The sequence below is a fragment of the Balaenoptera musculus genome, chromosome 5, assembly GCF_009873245.2.
Source record: "Balaenoptera musculus isolate JJ_BM4_2016_0621 chromosome 5, mBalMus1.pri.v3, whole genome shotgun sequence".
Taxonomy (NCBI): Eukaryota; Metazoa; Chordata; class Mammalia; order Artiodactyla; family Balaenopteridae; genus Balaenoptera; species Balaenoptera musculus.
In genome coordinates, this window is record NC_045789.1 from 76,278,105 (window position 1) to 76,293,617 (window position 15,513).

The 15,513-nt window shown below is 35.4% G+C and overlaps 1 protein-coding gene and 1 pseudogene across 1 annotated transcript in view; both read right to left on the reverse strand.

Annotated features, from left to right (window-relative positions):
- KLB (klotho beta) overlaps positions 1–9,252 on the reverse strand; it is a 35,572-nt gene extending 26,320 nt beyond the window's left edge. The window contains 1 exon segment of the mRNA XM_036852079.1: positions 8,428–9,252. Within this exon segment, the coding sequence (XP_036707974.1) occupies positions 8,428–9,252 (825 nt within the window).
- Positions 9,253–10,760: 1,508 nt separating this feature from the next.
- LOC118895317 lies at positions 10,761–11,223 on the reverse strand (annotated as a pseudogene).
- Positions 11,224–15,513: the final 4,290 nt, after the last annotated feature.

Consider the following 15,513-nt stretch of genomic DNA (forward strand, 5'->3'; position numbering starts at 1 on the left):
CATCGCAAGGCACCGAGATGATCTCCCTGTGCTATGCAGCTGCTTCCCACTAGCTATCTATTTGACATTTGGTAGTGTATATATGTCGATGCTACTCTCGCTTCGCCCCAGCTTCCCCCTCCCTCCCCGTGTCCTCAAGTCCATTCTCTATGTCTATGTCTTTATTCCTGCCCTGCCACTAGGTTCATCAGTACCATTCTTTTTTTTTTTAGATCCCAATATATGCATTAGCATACAGTATTTGTTTTTCTCTTTCTGACTTACCTCACTCTGTATGACAGACTCCAGGTCCATCCACCTCACTACAAATAACTCAATTTTGTTTCTTTTTATGGCTGAGTAATATTCCATCATATATATGTGCCACAACTACCATATGACGCAGCAATTCCACTACTGGGCATATACCCTGAGAAAACCATAATTCAAAAAGAGACATGTACCACAATGTTCATTGCAGCACTATTTACAATAGCCAGGACATGGAAGCAACCTAAATGTCCATTGACAGATGAATGGATATATGTAGATTGTTTTGGTCTTTAAATAGGTAATATGAGTCAAATATCTATTGAGTCTGCATCAACACAAGTGGCTGCAATGGAGTTGTAGGCTGTAAATTGTTTTTCACTGAGGCTAGGTAGCTGATTCATGTCATTAAAACTTGCTAGCTTGGATTCGGACAGATGAAATTTAAATTTTGGATCTGACACTTATTATGAGTAAAAAAACCACACTTGTACAGCTTTGTAACCTCAGGCAAATTTCTGTGGGCTTCAGTTTCATCAACTATAAAATGCCTATAAGAATATCTACCTGGCAGGGTTGATGTGAGAATTGAATGAGCTAACATGTGAAAAGTACCTAGTACAGTTTCTGACAGTACATTAGGTGTGTGAAAAAATATTCTGCTTATAATAATAGTTATTAAGAATAGTATGGGGGCTTCCCTGGTGGCGCAGTGGTTGAGAATCTGCCTGCCAATGCAGGGAACACGGGTTCAAGCCCCGGTCTGGGAAGATCCCACATGCCGTGGAGCAATGAAGCCCGTGCACCACAACTACTGAGCCTGTGCTTCTGGAGCCTGTGCTCCGCAACAAGAGAGGCCGCGATAGTGAGGGGCCCGCGCAGCGCGATGAAGAGTGGCCCCCGCTCGCCGCAACTAGACAAAGCCCTGGCACAGAAACGAAGACCCAACACAGCCATAAATAAATAAATAAATAACTATTAAAAAAAAAAAAAAGAATAGTATGACAAAATGTCAAAAAGTTATCTGTAATAATTGTCTCAAGTCTCCATTTTTAAGACTTAAGACCAATCTCTGTCCTTTATTCTCCCCATTTCTCTGTTCTTTTTTGTTTGTTTGCTTGTTTTTGGTGTTGGCGGGGACATGGTGGAAGGTAGCAAGTAAGTTTTTTTTTAACCTTCTCACTGACAGAAAAGCTTGGGCTAGTTTTTTAGCTACAAGATTTAGCAAAAATTAATTTTAATATGTTATTGTCTTGCAACCCAACTTTAACAAGGGAGTTTTTAAAAATTCCTTTCTTTTTTTATGGAAAAAAATCGTTTCAGACTATCCTTGAAGATTTTGCTTCTGTCTAACCAAGGCAAGCTAAAAATGCTCCAGCTAGAAACTGCATTTCAAAATATTACACTTAGTCTTCAAGATATTGGTGGGGGTGTTGGGCCAAAGAGGTTTAAAAATGACATTTAATCTATTTAAATGTGCCTGTGAAACACTGCAGCCTTCTTGTTCAAGAAAGCAGGGACTTTCCTGGTGGCGCAGTGGCTAAGAATCCGCCTGCCAATGCAGGGGACACGGGTTCGATCCCTGGTCCAGGAAGATCCCACATGCCGCGGAGCAGCTAAGCCCACGAGCCACAACTACTGAGCCCACGTGCCACAACTACTGAAGCCCGCGTGCCTAGAGCCCCTGCTCTGCAACAAGAGAAGCCACCGCAATGAGAAGCCCCTGCACCTCAATGAAGAGTAACCCTCCCTGGCCGCAGCTAGAGAAAGCCCACGTGCAGCAATGAAGACCCAACACGGCCAAAAGATAAGTAAATAGAAAATAAATAAATTTATAAAAAAGAAAGCAGTTGCAGCTGTCTGTTGCCAAAGAAGGCTTAGCTATAAATCATGTGAATGGTGGCTTTTTCACAGCTGTTTTTGCTGTTTTAGCACTAAATTTTGGTTAAGAATTTCGACAAGTCCTTAAGAAGTGTACTATATAAAGATGATTGTTTTCTTTCCTTTTCTTTTAAAAATACAAAATAGTCTCTTTACTTTCTCATCTTATGTATTTTTTGCTTTTGTCACAACACATAAAAATAGAAAGAATAGTATAACGACCCCTCAAAACACATCTCTCATCTTTAAGGATCATCAACATTCTGCACCTTGTTTTGAGATGGGCTTTCAATGTAAACTTTTTAATAGAAGCTGGTATACACAGAAATTGATTTGCATGTTCTGAAAAGACTATATGTTTATGCCAGTATCTGGGTTGGTGTGCGTGTGTGTGGGTGTGCATGTGTGTTTGTGTCTGTGTGTGTGTCTGAAGTCCACTTTTATTCAGTAACAATTTTAAATACTTTCTGGGGCCAGGCAGATCTCCCTTAAATAGAAAATAATTAATATTATTTATTGAATACCTAATACATATGCAGCCTCGTGTGGCCTTCTCTGAGGGAATGACGCCAATAAATGCTAAGACAGAGTTCCTCAAAGAGGTGGAAAAATAGGGAATAAATCAAGTCTTATTCTAGGCTCAGGAACAAATGGGTGAGGCCTTGACCTAGAGTAGAGTTTCCCAACATTTCTTGTCCTGAAACCCTCTTTCACAGTATTAAGCAATCTCTTGAGCCCCTGAGGAATTTAAAAAATCATTTCATTATTTGTGTGTGGTATACAAACAAGTGTTGACATATATTTTATTTTATATAAGTCTATTTCTTTAAAGATTGTACTGAAAAGTTTATTTCAAAGAAGTTTAAAATATTCAGAAAATAAAATACTCATATATAAAATACTCATATACATAAACATAAGTATTGGCATTTTCCCATCTAATAAATATTTTTACATTTTAAAAATTATTTTAATTACATAAGAAAAAGCATTTTATGACACATTTTTAAATGACACAATGTGTTTGGTTTTACGACTGAATATATACTAAAATGCAGAATAAAATTTACATATTCAAAGGTCTTTTCCAAGGCTGGTACACCTACTTCTTTTTGTATGGGATATGACATTGGGCATAACAAAGATGAACATTTTTTAATTTTAAATGTTACATATTTATTTTAAGGATATTAGAAAATACTGGTATTTCATGTATAATAGGATATAAAATTTCCTTTCAAAATGAACATTTTTCTTTTTTTGGCCACACGGTTTGTGGGATCTCGGTTCCCTGACCAGGGATTGAACCCCAGACCACAGAAGTGAAAGCACTGAATCCTAACTACTAGACCACCAGGGAACTCCCCTCAAAATAAACATTTTTAAAGAAAAATGTTTTAATAAATAATAGTGCATGTGGTACTTGGATATACAGACAAACAAAAAAGCCAGCAAAAAAGCCAGCATGAAGTGATGCACAAAATACCCAAACTTTGTGAAACACAGTGTTATGGCATCAAAAATGGATAAATATTTATATATTTATAATATTGCTTCTATAACATTCTGTTTGAATTCTTGAATTTTACTCTTAAAAAAATACAAGCTTTCAAAAAGTAAGTTTACTGTTTTGTTCATAAATAACTATATAAGAGAAATAGTTTGGGGCAACTCTTTCAAGTATTTTACAAATAACACAAAGTTAGTAGGAACAGTCTTTATTCCCAAAGTGTGAAAAGCCAAATTAGATACAATCATCAACATTATTTCCTCATTTAACATTTTTTAAAGAATCGTTTGTTCTCTAAAAACATCCTGATATGGCATAAATTAGAGTCTATGTATGCGACTTACAGGTCTGGTGAAAATCTCCTTGAGGCAATTTTCTAAAACTGAGACAATTTTACGTCCCTCATACTGATTCTATTTCAAACTTCTTGTTTTTTATGCTTCATGTCTTTAACCAGTTGCCAATTTATAGGTTTAAGTCAGTGGTTTTCATGGAAGGGAAGGGGGAGAAATTTTGTCCCGCCCCCCCGCCCCCAACTCCAGGGGACATTTGGCAACGTCTGGAGACAATTTTGGTTGTTGTAACCCTGTGGAGGAGGGTGCCACTGTCATCTAGGGGGTCGAGGCCAGGGATGCTGTTAAACGTCCTGTAATGCACAGGACAGCTCACGACAAGAAAGAATTATTTGGCCCAATATGTCAATAGTGCCCAGGTTGAGAAATCCTGGTACTATGTAAACAGTTCACATCTATGAAAGATAATAATTTAAAGCCATGAAGTGGTCAGAACTATCATGGAAGCTGGCAGTATTTAGTGGAGTAATAAACTGAATGAGTTACCATCTTATGAGCCATCTCATATCCCCCAACCTCCCTGCATGTTTACTCAGAGGCTCTCAGATATTTCATTTTAAGGAGGAGGGGATGGAATCTATAAATTTCAGTTATTATGCATATTTACTGCTTTAAAAATAGAATGAAAACAGACACCATTACTGCCTTTACTAATGTGAAAACTTGCAGCTCTGCTGCTCTGAGGCATGAGTGCATAGGCCAAACAGGCTAGGATCTGTCTCTGGGGTTTTAAAAACTGAACTTGGGAGAGAGAACTCTCCTCTACAAAGGAGAGAATGAGGAGAACCCACAAGAAGAAATAGACATGAGAGGCTGAGATAAAGGGCTTCTGAGAGTGTCCTGGTTACTGGGTCCATTCATCCCTGTGATCTGGTTATAGGAAAATGCTCATTTTTGCTTAAGCCAACTTGAATTAGGTTTCTGTAAGAGTCCTAACTTATAAACACACCACTGGATTAATATAAGCAATATTTCAAGAATTAGCAAGAATGCAATGAAATATGAATTTTGAACTTGAGATTGGTTCTTTGATGACAAGGTTTAAGATGGAAATCCTAAACCACTCATTCCACAAACCTTAATACCTATCATGTACCTAATATTCTGTGCTAGGTGCTGGAAACATAAAACACGTGAAAAATAGTCTCTCCTTGCAAAGAACTCTCAGGCTAGTTGGGGGAGATGGAAAAGTAGCATATGAAAAGACTGCTATGATAAAAGCAAGCACCTTTTATGATGGGAGCCCTCAGGAGGGACACTGACCCTAACGAGTCAAGGAGAACTTAGAGCTGGTGACGGCCTAAATTGAGTATTGAAGGACATTAGATGGATAAAGCAGGGAGTAAGGAGGGTGTTCTAGCTGGATAGAGAGCTAGTAGAGGCTGAGTGGAGAGGAATAGTAAGGTAAAATTAAGGCACTCCTAGTAGTGCATTATTGTGGAGTGTAGGGTACAAGGGGTCGGCATTAGTGATGGGGACGGGAGAGAGATGGGGATGGCCAGGAAGGAGGGCATGGAGGCCGGGGTTGTGTCTTGAAGATCTTGATGAAAACTTGGGACTTTATCCCTAAAACTTTGGGAAGCCACTAATGGATTTTATGCAAGGGAGTGACATGATGCTTGGTAGAAATGTCACTCTGTCAATGGAGATAATAATAGGTACCTGGCAAGGTTGTTGTAAAGATTATAGATAATATATAAATGGCTAAGGCCAAAAAAGGCACCCACTTTCTATTCCAAATATTGTAAAAATCTCAGAGTGCAGCATCTATTAGTAGGGGTGATTATAGTAAATTTCTACCTGAGAGACCTGCTCTAGGTGCCACCAAGTCCGCATAAAGTGGAGTCTAGATCCCAGGTCAGTCTCAGGACTGCCTAGACCATTTAGGTTTCCTGCAAACCAGGACATTTCAGACTGAGATGGCATTTTCAGCATCATCCTGGAACTAGAAACACTGCAATAGCCGCTGTGAAATCTTTTCAATATCTGAGGATTGGGGAATAAAGTGGTCTATAAACCACCCATGAATTTAGTTTTATATTAGTTTTTTTAACTCAATAAATATTCTTGGACAAAAAACTAGTCCTAAAGAATGCTTCTTCTGGGTCACAAGGTGGCATAATAAGGAAGAAATACTTCATTGCAACATAAAATATCAAATTAATCTTTTCTATGTTAAAAGGAGGACAGAGAGGGAGCAAGTGAGAAAATCTAGTTCACCTCAGGCCGCCAGACTATTGCAAGATTTCTCTCTGGTGCTATAAGCCACTGGGTTATGCGGCAGAGTTCACTTTCTGACTAATTACAAGGGACCCCTCATGCTCCTTATGTAGGTTCGTGATTTAGAAACTTTAAAGGGATGAAAGAAATTATTTGGAAAACATAATAATTTAAAAATGTAATCCATCAATTTAACACTATAAAATTTATGTTACTATCAGAGAGTGTTAATTTTGTGTTAGAGGCAGAGCTTATCTTAAATTAGAGGAAAATGAAAAACATCTGAAAATATAGCTTTGATAGGTTAGGTTTGGAAGCAGCATCTATTTGTTAGTTATAACTTTTTCTTGTGTATTTTTATCAGTCAGTTTTTAAGGCTTTAAATGAACCACTGAAACATATTCTTCATGATAATTCTAATTGTTAACATTTTTCCAGGTAACCAAAAAAACCAAAAACTTTTTAACAATTTAGAATATTTTTCTTTACACAAAAGTTGAATAAGCATATATGTGCATGTATTTGCATAGACAACTTTAAAAAGACTATATAAAATACTACTAATATTAGTTTTCTTGAGGTTGGGATTATCAGGTGGAGAGGGAGGGAGAAATTTAACCTTTTCATTGTGTCCCCTTTGGTACAATCTGATGTTTCTCAGTTTACACAAGCATGTATTGTTTTAATAATTGAAAGAACTAAATAAAAGGAATATTTTTTCTAAAATATATATGCATAATCTTCATAGTTAATAGCTATAATTTTTCTCCCCTTGAGGCCTATTTGCTAAATCACAGTATACCCACATATTAATAATATGTTCTATATACAACTATATTCAAAGCTATGTAAATGACCTTGAGATTGTAATGCAATCTGTTAACTGCAAGGGCAGATGTGACTGAACCATAGTGCAATGCACACGTATAATCCAGAAAGTTCAAAAAGAAAAGAAGGATTAACAGATATTTTGTATGTGCAAATTTAGACATGGAGTAATTTTATGTTCCTATACATTTTTCTGTTTCTATATATTTAACATTTGATTATTAAAAAATCAAATTACATCTCGTAACACATTATGAAACCCTACTAGTAAAGCATTTTTCATTTTCAAAACGTAGCAGGTGTCCAGGGTAATTTATTTTTCCCAAGCAAGCTATTTAGCTCAAAAAGTGAAGTCTGATTCTAGATATTAGCCTCAATATGAGATGAAATCTCTTGAAAATTCCTGAAAGATTGCTCTTTTAAAAATATTCTTAATAGAGGCATTCAATGTTTACTAATGTTGTTGTAATTTATAAATTCCATGTTGACAACAGCTCATTTTACTCTGTAAACTTGGGCAAGTTATTTAATCTCACTAAGCTTCAGTTTGCTCATCTTTAAAATGGGGATAATAATAGGACCCAGTTCATAAGGTTATCATGAGGATTAAATGTGATAATGCATGTAATATGCTTAATGTCGTCTGTGGTAAATAGTAAGCACTCAATAAATATTAGCTATTATTTTGCTTACATTTTCACTATTGTTTTAATCATTTTAGCATTTCCCAGCATAAACTCTAGCTTTTGAAATATGCTCCTTTAAAACACTTAAAGCATATTCTTCCCAGTTTTTATGCTACTAGTTTAATTTTAGCTCCTAGAACAAATAATGTCATCTTTCCTGCCATGTAATACAAATGAAACCAACTGTGAAATACATTTATTTCAATTCCTGCATTTAATATGTATCATCAGTTAGCTAACATTTATTGAGCTCACTATTTCTAAATATCACTAAGTATAGCAAGACTAACAACAAATACATATTTGAAATGGTCATGCCTTAACATAAAATTATGAAATTGTTGCATGTGGTCAGAAAAGGGTTTCAACAATGAAATTTTTAAAGGACTGGTTTTCCACAGAATGAAAGTAAACCCACATTCTCATGCTCTGATGTATAACAGTAGACTTAAAAATAGTTAATTTAAAAAGTGCAATATTTAAGGAAAATAATTGGATTAATACATTAATAATAGCTTAGATAAATAAAACATACACTAAGAATGAAATTTGAGGATAGAACTTGTGAATTAGACTAAAATTAGTTGAGCTGATTTCAATAAAAAGAGTTATTTAAATGGAAGATACATTTCTTAGAGTTTCTTTTAAACTACTGCTCTTTATACTGTGAAGCTATAATAAGAAGTCAGCTGTACAGTACCTTGATCAGGTTGTGTCCCACGGTGTAGACAGCTGCTAAATTTCCCTTCTCTCCAGGGGCATGGATACCTGTCCCATACCCATGCCAAGCGACTAGATATGGGTTGTGAATTGTAATCCAATATTTGACACGGTCCCCAAACGTCTGGAAGCAGTATGTGGCATAGTCATTGAAGATATCTATTATGGTTTCATTTTTCCACCCCCCATATTTTTCTTGCAGCGCCAAAGGCAAATCCCAATGGTATAAAGTAACTATAGGTTCAACGTTTCTAAGTACCAGAGCGTTGAGAAGAGTATTATAGTACTGGAGACCTTTTGCGTTAGCAGCTGATACTATTCCATCGGGGAAGAGCCTTGGCCAGGAAATTGAAAATTGATAAAAAGAAACACCTAAAAAATCCAGGGCTGATAAGTCTTTTTCCAGAAAAATGTAACTGTCACTGGAACTATTTGTGCCGTTGACATTTTTAAGGTGTGTATGGATGAAATGATCCCATATAGAGGGTCCTTTTCCATCTGTCTTCCAATTCCCTTCCACTTGAAATGCTCCAGTCCCAACGCCCCAGAAAAAGTTTTTAGGAAAAGTGTCATAGAGAAACAGCTGACTTTCATTTACCGGACTAAAATTAGGATTTTTAGACCATATAGCTCTTCCGTCTCCAGAGAATCCAGTAACAGCTTGGAGGAGAATAAATGCTGACAGGATGACACATCTTTGCAGTCCCCCGCTGGACATTGTTTTCCTGTAGCGTATGTTTCTTTCATCGGTGCTGAAGAAAATCCATTCATTCCCTGGAGATCATGCCGCACAGCCTGGCTTCATTTGCCACTAGCTGCTTGACTGTCTTATCAACGCTTCAGTAAAAAAGCTTGTGATTGTAAAGCTCTGTCAATGATTAGCTTGAACTGTGAGACTTAGGGTGGGTCATGGAGAGCAACGTAATTTGAGGGAGGGGGCTCTATTACCCTCACCAACACGTCACCTTCTCTCTTATTATTGGAAAAATTAGATGGAAATACATGCGACAATAGTTCCAATGTGTAACAAACACACATCAACAATGAATAAAATGCCATAGTTTCTCTGTAGCCTTTCGTATGGATCCAAATCTTTTCTGAATGTTTTGGACATTACTGAGCAAAGTGTATACCTTTTCTATTTTTATAGTTTTTGAGTGGTAATTTTATTTTTCACATTTCAGGAAAAACAATCTTATGGACAAATAAATAGCATTCCTAGATGCCAAAAATAAAGAATTAAAAAACATAAGATATGACACTTCCACGAAAATTACAACACATCTAAGAATAACCTTATTAAATGCTATCTATTTTAAGAAAATTATAAAAATGTCTTTATAAATTAAAAAAAGATAAATGAAGAAATATATAACACTGAAACATTGAATAATTATTTGGGTGGAAACATTGAATCATTTCCAATTTAATTTATACATTTAATGCACTTTTAACCAAAGTCCTCTAATCCCAAATTTTACTTCAACAAAATTATTGTGGAAGTTCACTTAAAGAATAAATAGGCAATCATTAAAAAAAAAAAACTGAAAAAGAAAATAGTGAAGCTGTTTACTACCTTCAGATATAAAAACATTAAAAAATAATTTAAGGAACATTGTCTGCAATAAGAATAAATAAAAAGAAATATTACAGACTCTATAGCCTCCAAATAACCTTGAAAAAAGTTAAAGTTTTAAATATTTGAAGCATCACATACTAATGAGAAGCAGAGTGGTTAATAGTTTGGCCCCTGGAATTAGACTGCCAGTCATACAGCTGTGCGACTGGGGACACGTTCTTTCACCTTTCTGCTCCTCAGTTTCCTCTCATGTAAGACAAGGCATAATAATAGTATCGACTGCCTGAATTATTGTGAGGATTAAATGAGTTAATACATGTAAAGCACTTCGAACAGATACTGACACATACATAGTAAGTGCTCAGTGAACATTACTTATTTTTATGTGAAAGGGAAGGATTATTCAGGAAGTGACACTAGGATTTAGCATAAGAGACACTAAGTTCTGGCTCCTGCCTACATTTTTAGCTTCATTTCTCATCCGTTAACCACAAGTAACCCCCTTCCCTGCAGCCATAACAAATAACCTCTAAACAGCTGTGCACACATTGATCAGCCCCATCCCTGTGCCTTGGTACGTGTGCTCTCTGCATAGGATGTGTTCTCCCCCCCCTTCAACTAGCTCATGTCTACCTGTTTTTCAAAATTTCAGTACCTCCTCTGGAAAGCCTTTCTGACTACCCAGTTTGATTTTATTTATTTTTAAATTTAGATTGTAAAAAGTTTTTAGTTTATCAGTCCTCTTGTGAAAAATCTTCACAATCGCTGCAGATAAAGTCACTGCAGAATCTACTCCACTTGTGTCCAGTCTCCAGTTCACATTTTGCCAGCCTTAACATTGGCCTTACAGTTCCCTGACTTTTCTTTATTCTGTTCTTGCATTCCTTTTGCTGTTTTCTTGAGGTATGCTTCTTCTCATACAGGCCACGTCTTGGAAGTCTATGTCTGGGTTCATTTTTTTGGGTGTAATCTAAGGAACTGTAAATCAGCTGTCTTGTTACCACCAAAATAGGTTCTGAATCCAAATACAAAGATGACATCTGGTGTGGTCTTGTACATTTTAGCTAGTTTTTCTCGAATTTCTGTCTTAGGTACTGTTGTGTTCCCAGGAAGAAGGACGTCAGTGACCAGTTGTTTCTGCTGAAGTAGTCATTTGGTCATGAACTTCCTGGTCCAGGTAGTTGCAGTGTCATTCATGATGGCAGTTGATCCTCAGGCAGCCAGGGAGTGAAAAAAGCTAGTTTGAGATGATTTAGATGGATATACTCTGTGTCCCCATGGCAGCCCATGCTTTTGCTGTTTTGACACTTAACATACAATACATTTATTTGTATCCTCTGTTTGACTGTCATCTCTCTCTCTTTTAAAAATAAGGACCGTTACTGTTTGGTTCCCTGTTGAATAACTGGGGCCTAAAGTATATGCTGAATGAAGGAATGTACCTATGGTATACTATGTATACCTCTATCACTGTATTTATCACATAATCCGGGAATTGTTTGTCTCCCTTACTAGACTGTAAGAATATCTCTTATCTAAATTTTTATCATCACTTATCAGAGTAAATGCTTAATCACTGTCTGTTAAATGAATGGAGTTGACGCAGTTAATTCCTTATTTTAAAATAAAAATTTTCCAGGTTTGGGACTTCCCTGGTGGTCCAGTGGCTAAGACTCCATGCATCCACTGCAGGGGGTGCAGATTTGATCCCTGGTCGGGGGACTAAGATCCCGCATGCTGTGCGGCGTGCCAAAAAAAAAAAATTTCCAGGTTTATTGAGATTTAATTGACATATAACATCATTTTAGTTTAAGGTATACAACATAATGATTTGATATATATGTATATATTATGAAATGATTACTAAAAATAAAAAAATTTAATGTAATAATTTGCACCCTCACAAACATATTTATTTCAAAAATATATAGCCACAGACATTTAAGATGGTAAATTTTATGTAATGTGTATTTTACCACAATTAAAAAAAAGTATATATATAGGGAATTCCTTGACAGTCCAGTGGTTAGGACTCTGTACTTTCACTGCTGAGGGCCCAGGTTCAATCCCTGGATGGGGAAATAAGATCCCACAAGCCATGTGGCACAGCCAAAAAAAAAAAAAAAAAAAAAAAAAATATATATATATATATAGGGAGAGAGAGAGAGAGAGAGGGAGAGAGAGAGAGAGAGAGAGAGAGAGAAAGAGAGAGCCACAGAACTCTAGAAGAAAACGAAGTAAATATGAAATTATATAAATATATATTTTGTATGATCTTATGTATATATGATCCCATATAATTTATAATTAAAATATTTGAAAAAATAAAAATTGGAAGACTAATAACAAACTTGAAAAAGGAGCAGATCTAGAAAGAAAATGGCTAACTTTTTATTATATAAGTAATTCATCGCAAATCAATATGAAAAATACTCTAAATCAAATAAATGGACAAACAACATGAATGAAAAATATACAAAAGAGGACTGTGTAGCTAATGAAAAAAATTTAAATGACCAGTAATTAAAAACACATACAAAAATAACTATATAATATTTTCTTTTATAAAATTAGCAAAAATAAATATCAGTAATGAAAATCAGTGTTGATGAGATTGTAGGACATTGCTGATTAGAATATAAATTTGTACAATACTCACGGAAAACAATTTTTCAATATATCATGAACCTTAGATTTTGTCATATCTTTTAATCTAATAACTTCTGAAATGTATCATAATAAGTTATTACCAATATAAAAATGCTATATGTGCAAATATTTTTATAGCAGCATTATTTATGACAGAAGGAAATTAAAAATAATTTAAGGATTCATTCATAAGAGAATAATTACCTAAAGCATGAAATATTCATTTGGTGAAATGTTGTAGAGTTGTTAACATTTTCAAAGAATATATAGTAACATTAAAATGTTGAAGATAAAAAACTAACTGAAAAAATCCAGATAATAAATTGAATAATGGTATGATTATAATGATGTGATAAAAGCTATAACCAATACATAGAATTATAAGAAAATACCCACATTTTACCATATTGTGTTTGGATGGTGAAAAATAGGTTATAATTATTTCCTTTATTTTATATATTAAAAACTTTTACTTTTAATAACAAAAATGAACATTAAAAAGTCAATATTAGATATAAAACTTTATTGATGAGAAATTAGATAGTTTCCTGCTAAGATTAGGAACAAGGCAAGGATTTCTACTCTCACCACTTCTGTTCAACATCATACTAGAAGTCCTAGCTAATGTAATAAGACAAGAAAAGGAAATAAAAATTATACAGATCAGGAAGCAAGAAATAAGACGATCTTTGTAGATGATGATCATTGTCAATGTAGGAAATCCCAAAGAGTTAACCAAAAAAAAAAAAAAAAAATTCTGGAACTAGTAAGCAACTATATATCAAGGTTGTTAAGTACAGTTTAATATACAAAAATCAATTGTTTTCTTATTTACCAGCAGTGGACAATTGGAATTTGAAATTAAAAAGATAATACCATTTACATTAGCACCAAATAAAGTTAAATACTTAGGTATAAATCTAACAAAATATGTGCAAGATCTATATGAGGAAAATTACAAAACTCTGATGAAAGAAATCAGAAAGATCTAAATAAATGGAGAGAGATTCCATGTACATGGATAGGAAAATTAAATATTATCAAGATGTGAGTTCTCTGTAACTTGATCTATAGATTCAATGCAATCCCTAAAAATCCCAGCCAGGTATTTTTATGGATATTGACAAATTGATCCTAAAGTTTATATAGAAAGGCAAAAGACCCAGAATAGCCAACATAATATTAAAGGACAATCCAAGGACTGATGATACTTGACTTTAAGACTTTCTCTAGGGACTTCCCTGGTGGTCCAGTGAGTAAGACTATGCGCTGCCAATGCAGGGGGCCCGAATTCGATCCCTGGTTGGAGAACTAGTTCCCACATGCCTGCCACAACTAAGAGTTTGCATGCCACAGCTAAAGGTCCCACATGCCACAGCGAGGATCCTGTGTGCCACAACTAAGACCTGGCACAGCCAAAATAAATAAATAAATATTAAAAAAAAAAACTTTCTCTTAAGCTACAGCAATCAAGACAGTGTGGTATTAGCAAAAGACACACAGAGAAATGGTACAAAATAGAGAGCCCAGAAATACACCCCCATAAATATGGTCAGTTGATCTTTTTTTTTTTTTTTTTTAATTAATTAATTTATTTTTTTTGGCTGTGTTGGGTCTTCGTTTCTGAGCTAGGGCTTTCTCTAGTTGTGGCAAGCGGGGGCCACTCTTCATCGCGGTGCGTGGGCCTCTCACTATCGCGGCCTCTCTTGTTGCAGACCACAGGCTCCAGATGCACAGGCTCAGTAATTGTGACTCACGGGCCCAGTTGCTCCGCGGCATGTGGGATCTTCCCAGACCAGGGCCCGAACCCGTGTCCCCTGCATTGGCAGGCAGATTCTCAACCACTGCGCCACCAGGGAAGCCCTGGTCAGTTGATCTTTGACAGAGGAGCAAAAGCAATTCAATGGAGTAAGGATAGCCTTTTCAACAAATGTTGCTGGAATAACTGGACACCCACTTGCAAAAAAATGAATCTAGTTAAAGACTTTACACACTTCACAAAAATTAACTCAAAGTGAATCACAGACCTAAATATAAAGTGAAAAACTATAAAACTTCTAGAAGATAACACAGAAGAAAATCTAGGAGACCTTGGGTTTGACAATGACTTGTTAGATATAACACCAAAAACATGACCCAACAAAGAAAAAAAATTTACAAGGTGAACTTCATTTAAAACAAAACAAAACAAAACAAAACAAAAACCAAAAAACCAAAAGCTTCTGCTCTGCAAAAGACATTGTTAAGAGAAGGAAAAGATTATCCACACATTAGGAGAAAATCTGTGCAAAACAGATAAACATCAATAAAGCACTAGTATCCAAAATGTACAAAGAACTCTAAAATTCAACAAAAACAATAATAAAAAAATCCAATTAAAAGGATGCAAAAAATCTGAACAAACGTCTCAGCAAAGAAAATATACAGATGGCAAATAAGTATATGAAAAGATACTCCGCATTATATGTCATTAGGGAATTGCAAATTAAAACAATGAGATACTGGTACATACCTATTAGAATGGTCAAAATCCAGAACACTGACAACACCAAATGCTGACAAGGTTGTGGAACAACAGAAACTCTTATTTATTGTTGGTGAGAATGCAAAAACTTATGGACGATTTGGAAGGCGCCTTGGAAATTTCTTACAAAACTACTTATAAGTTTCTTACCAAACATACTCTTATCACACTATCCAGCAATCATACTCCTTGGTATTTCCCCAATGAATTGAAAATTTATGTCCACACAAAAACCTGCACATGAATGTTTGTAGAAGCTTTATTCATAATTGCCAAAACTTGGAAGCAACCAACATGTCATTTAATAGGTGAGT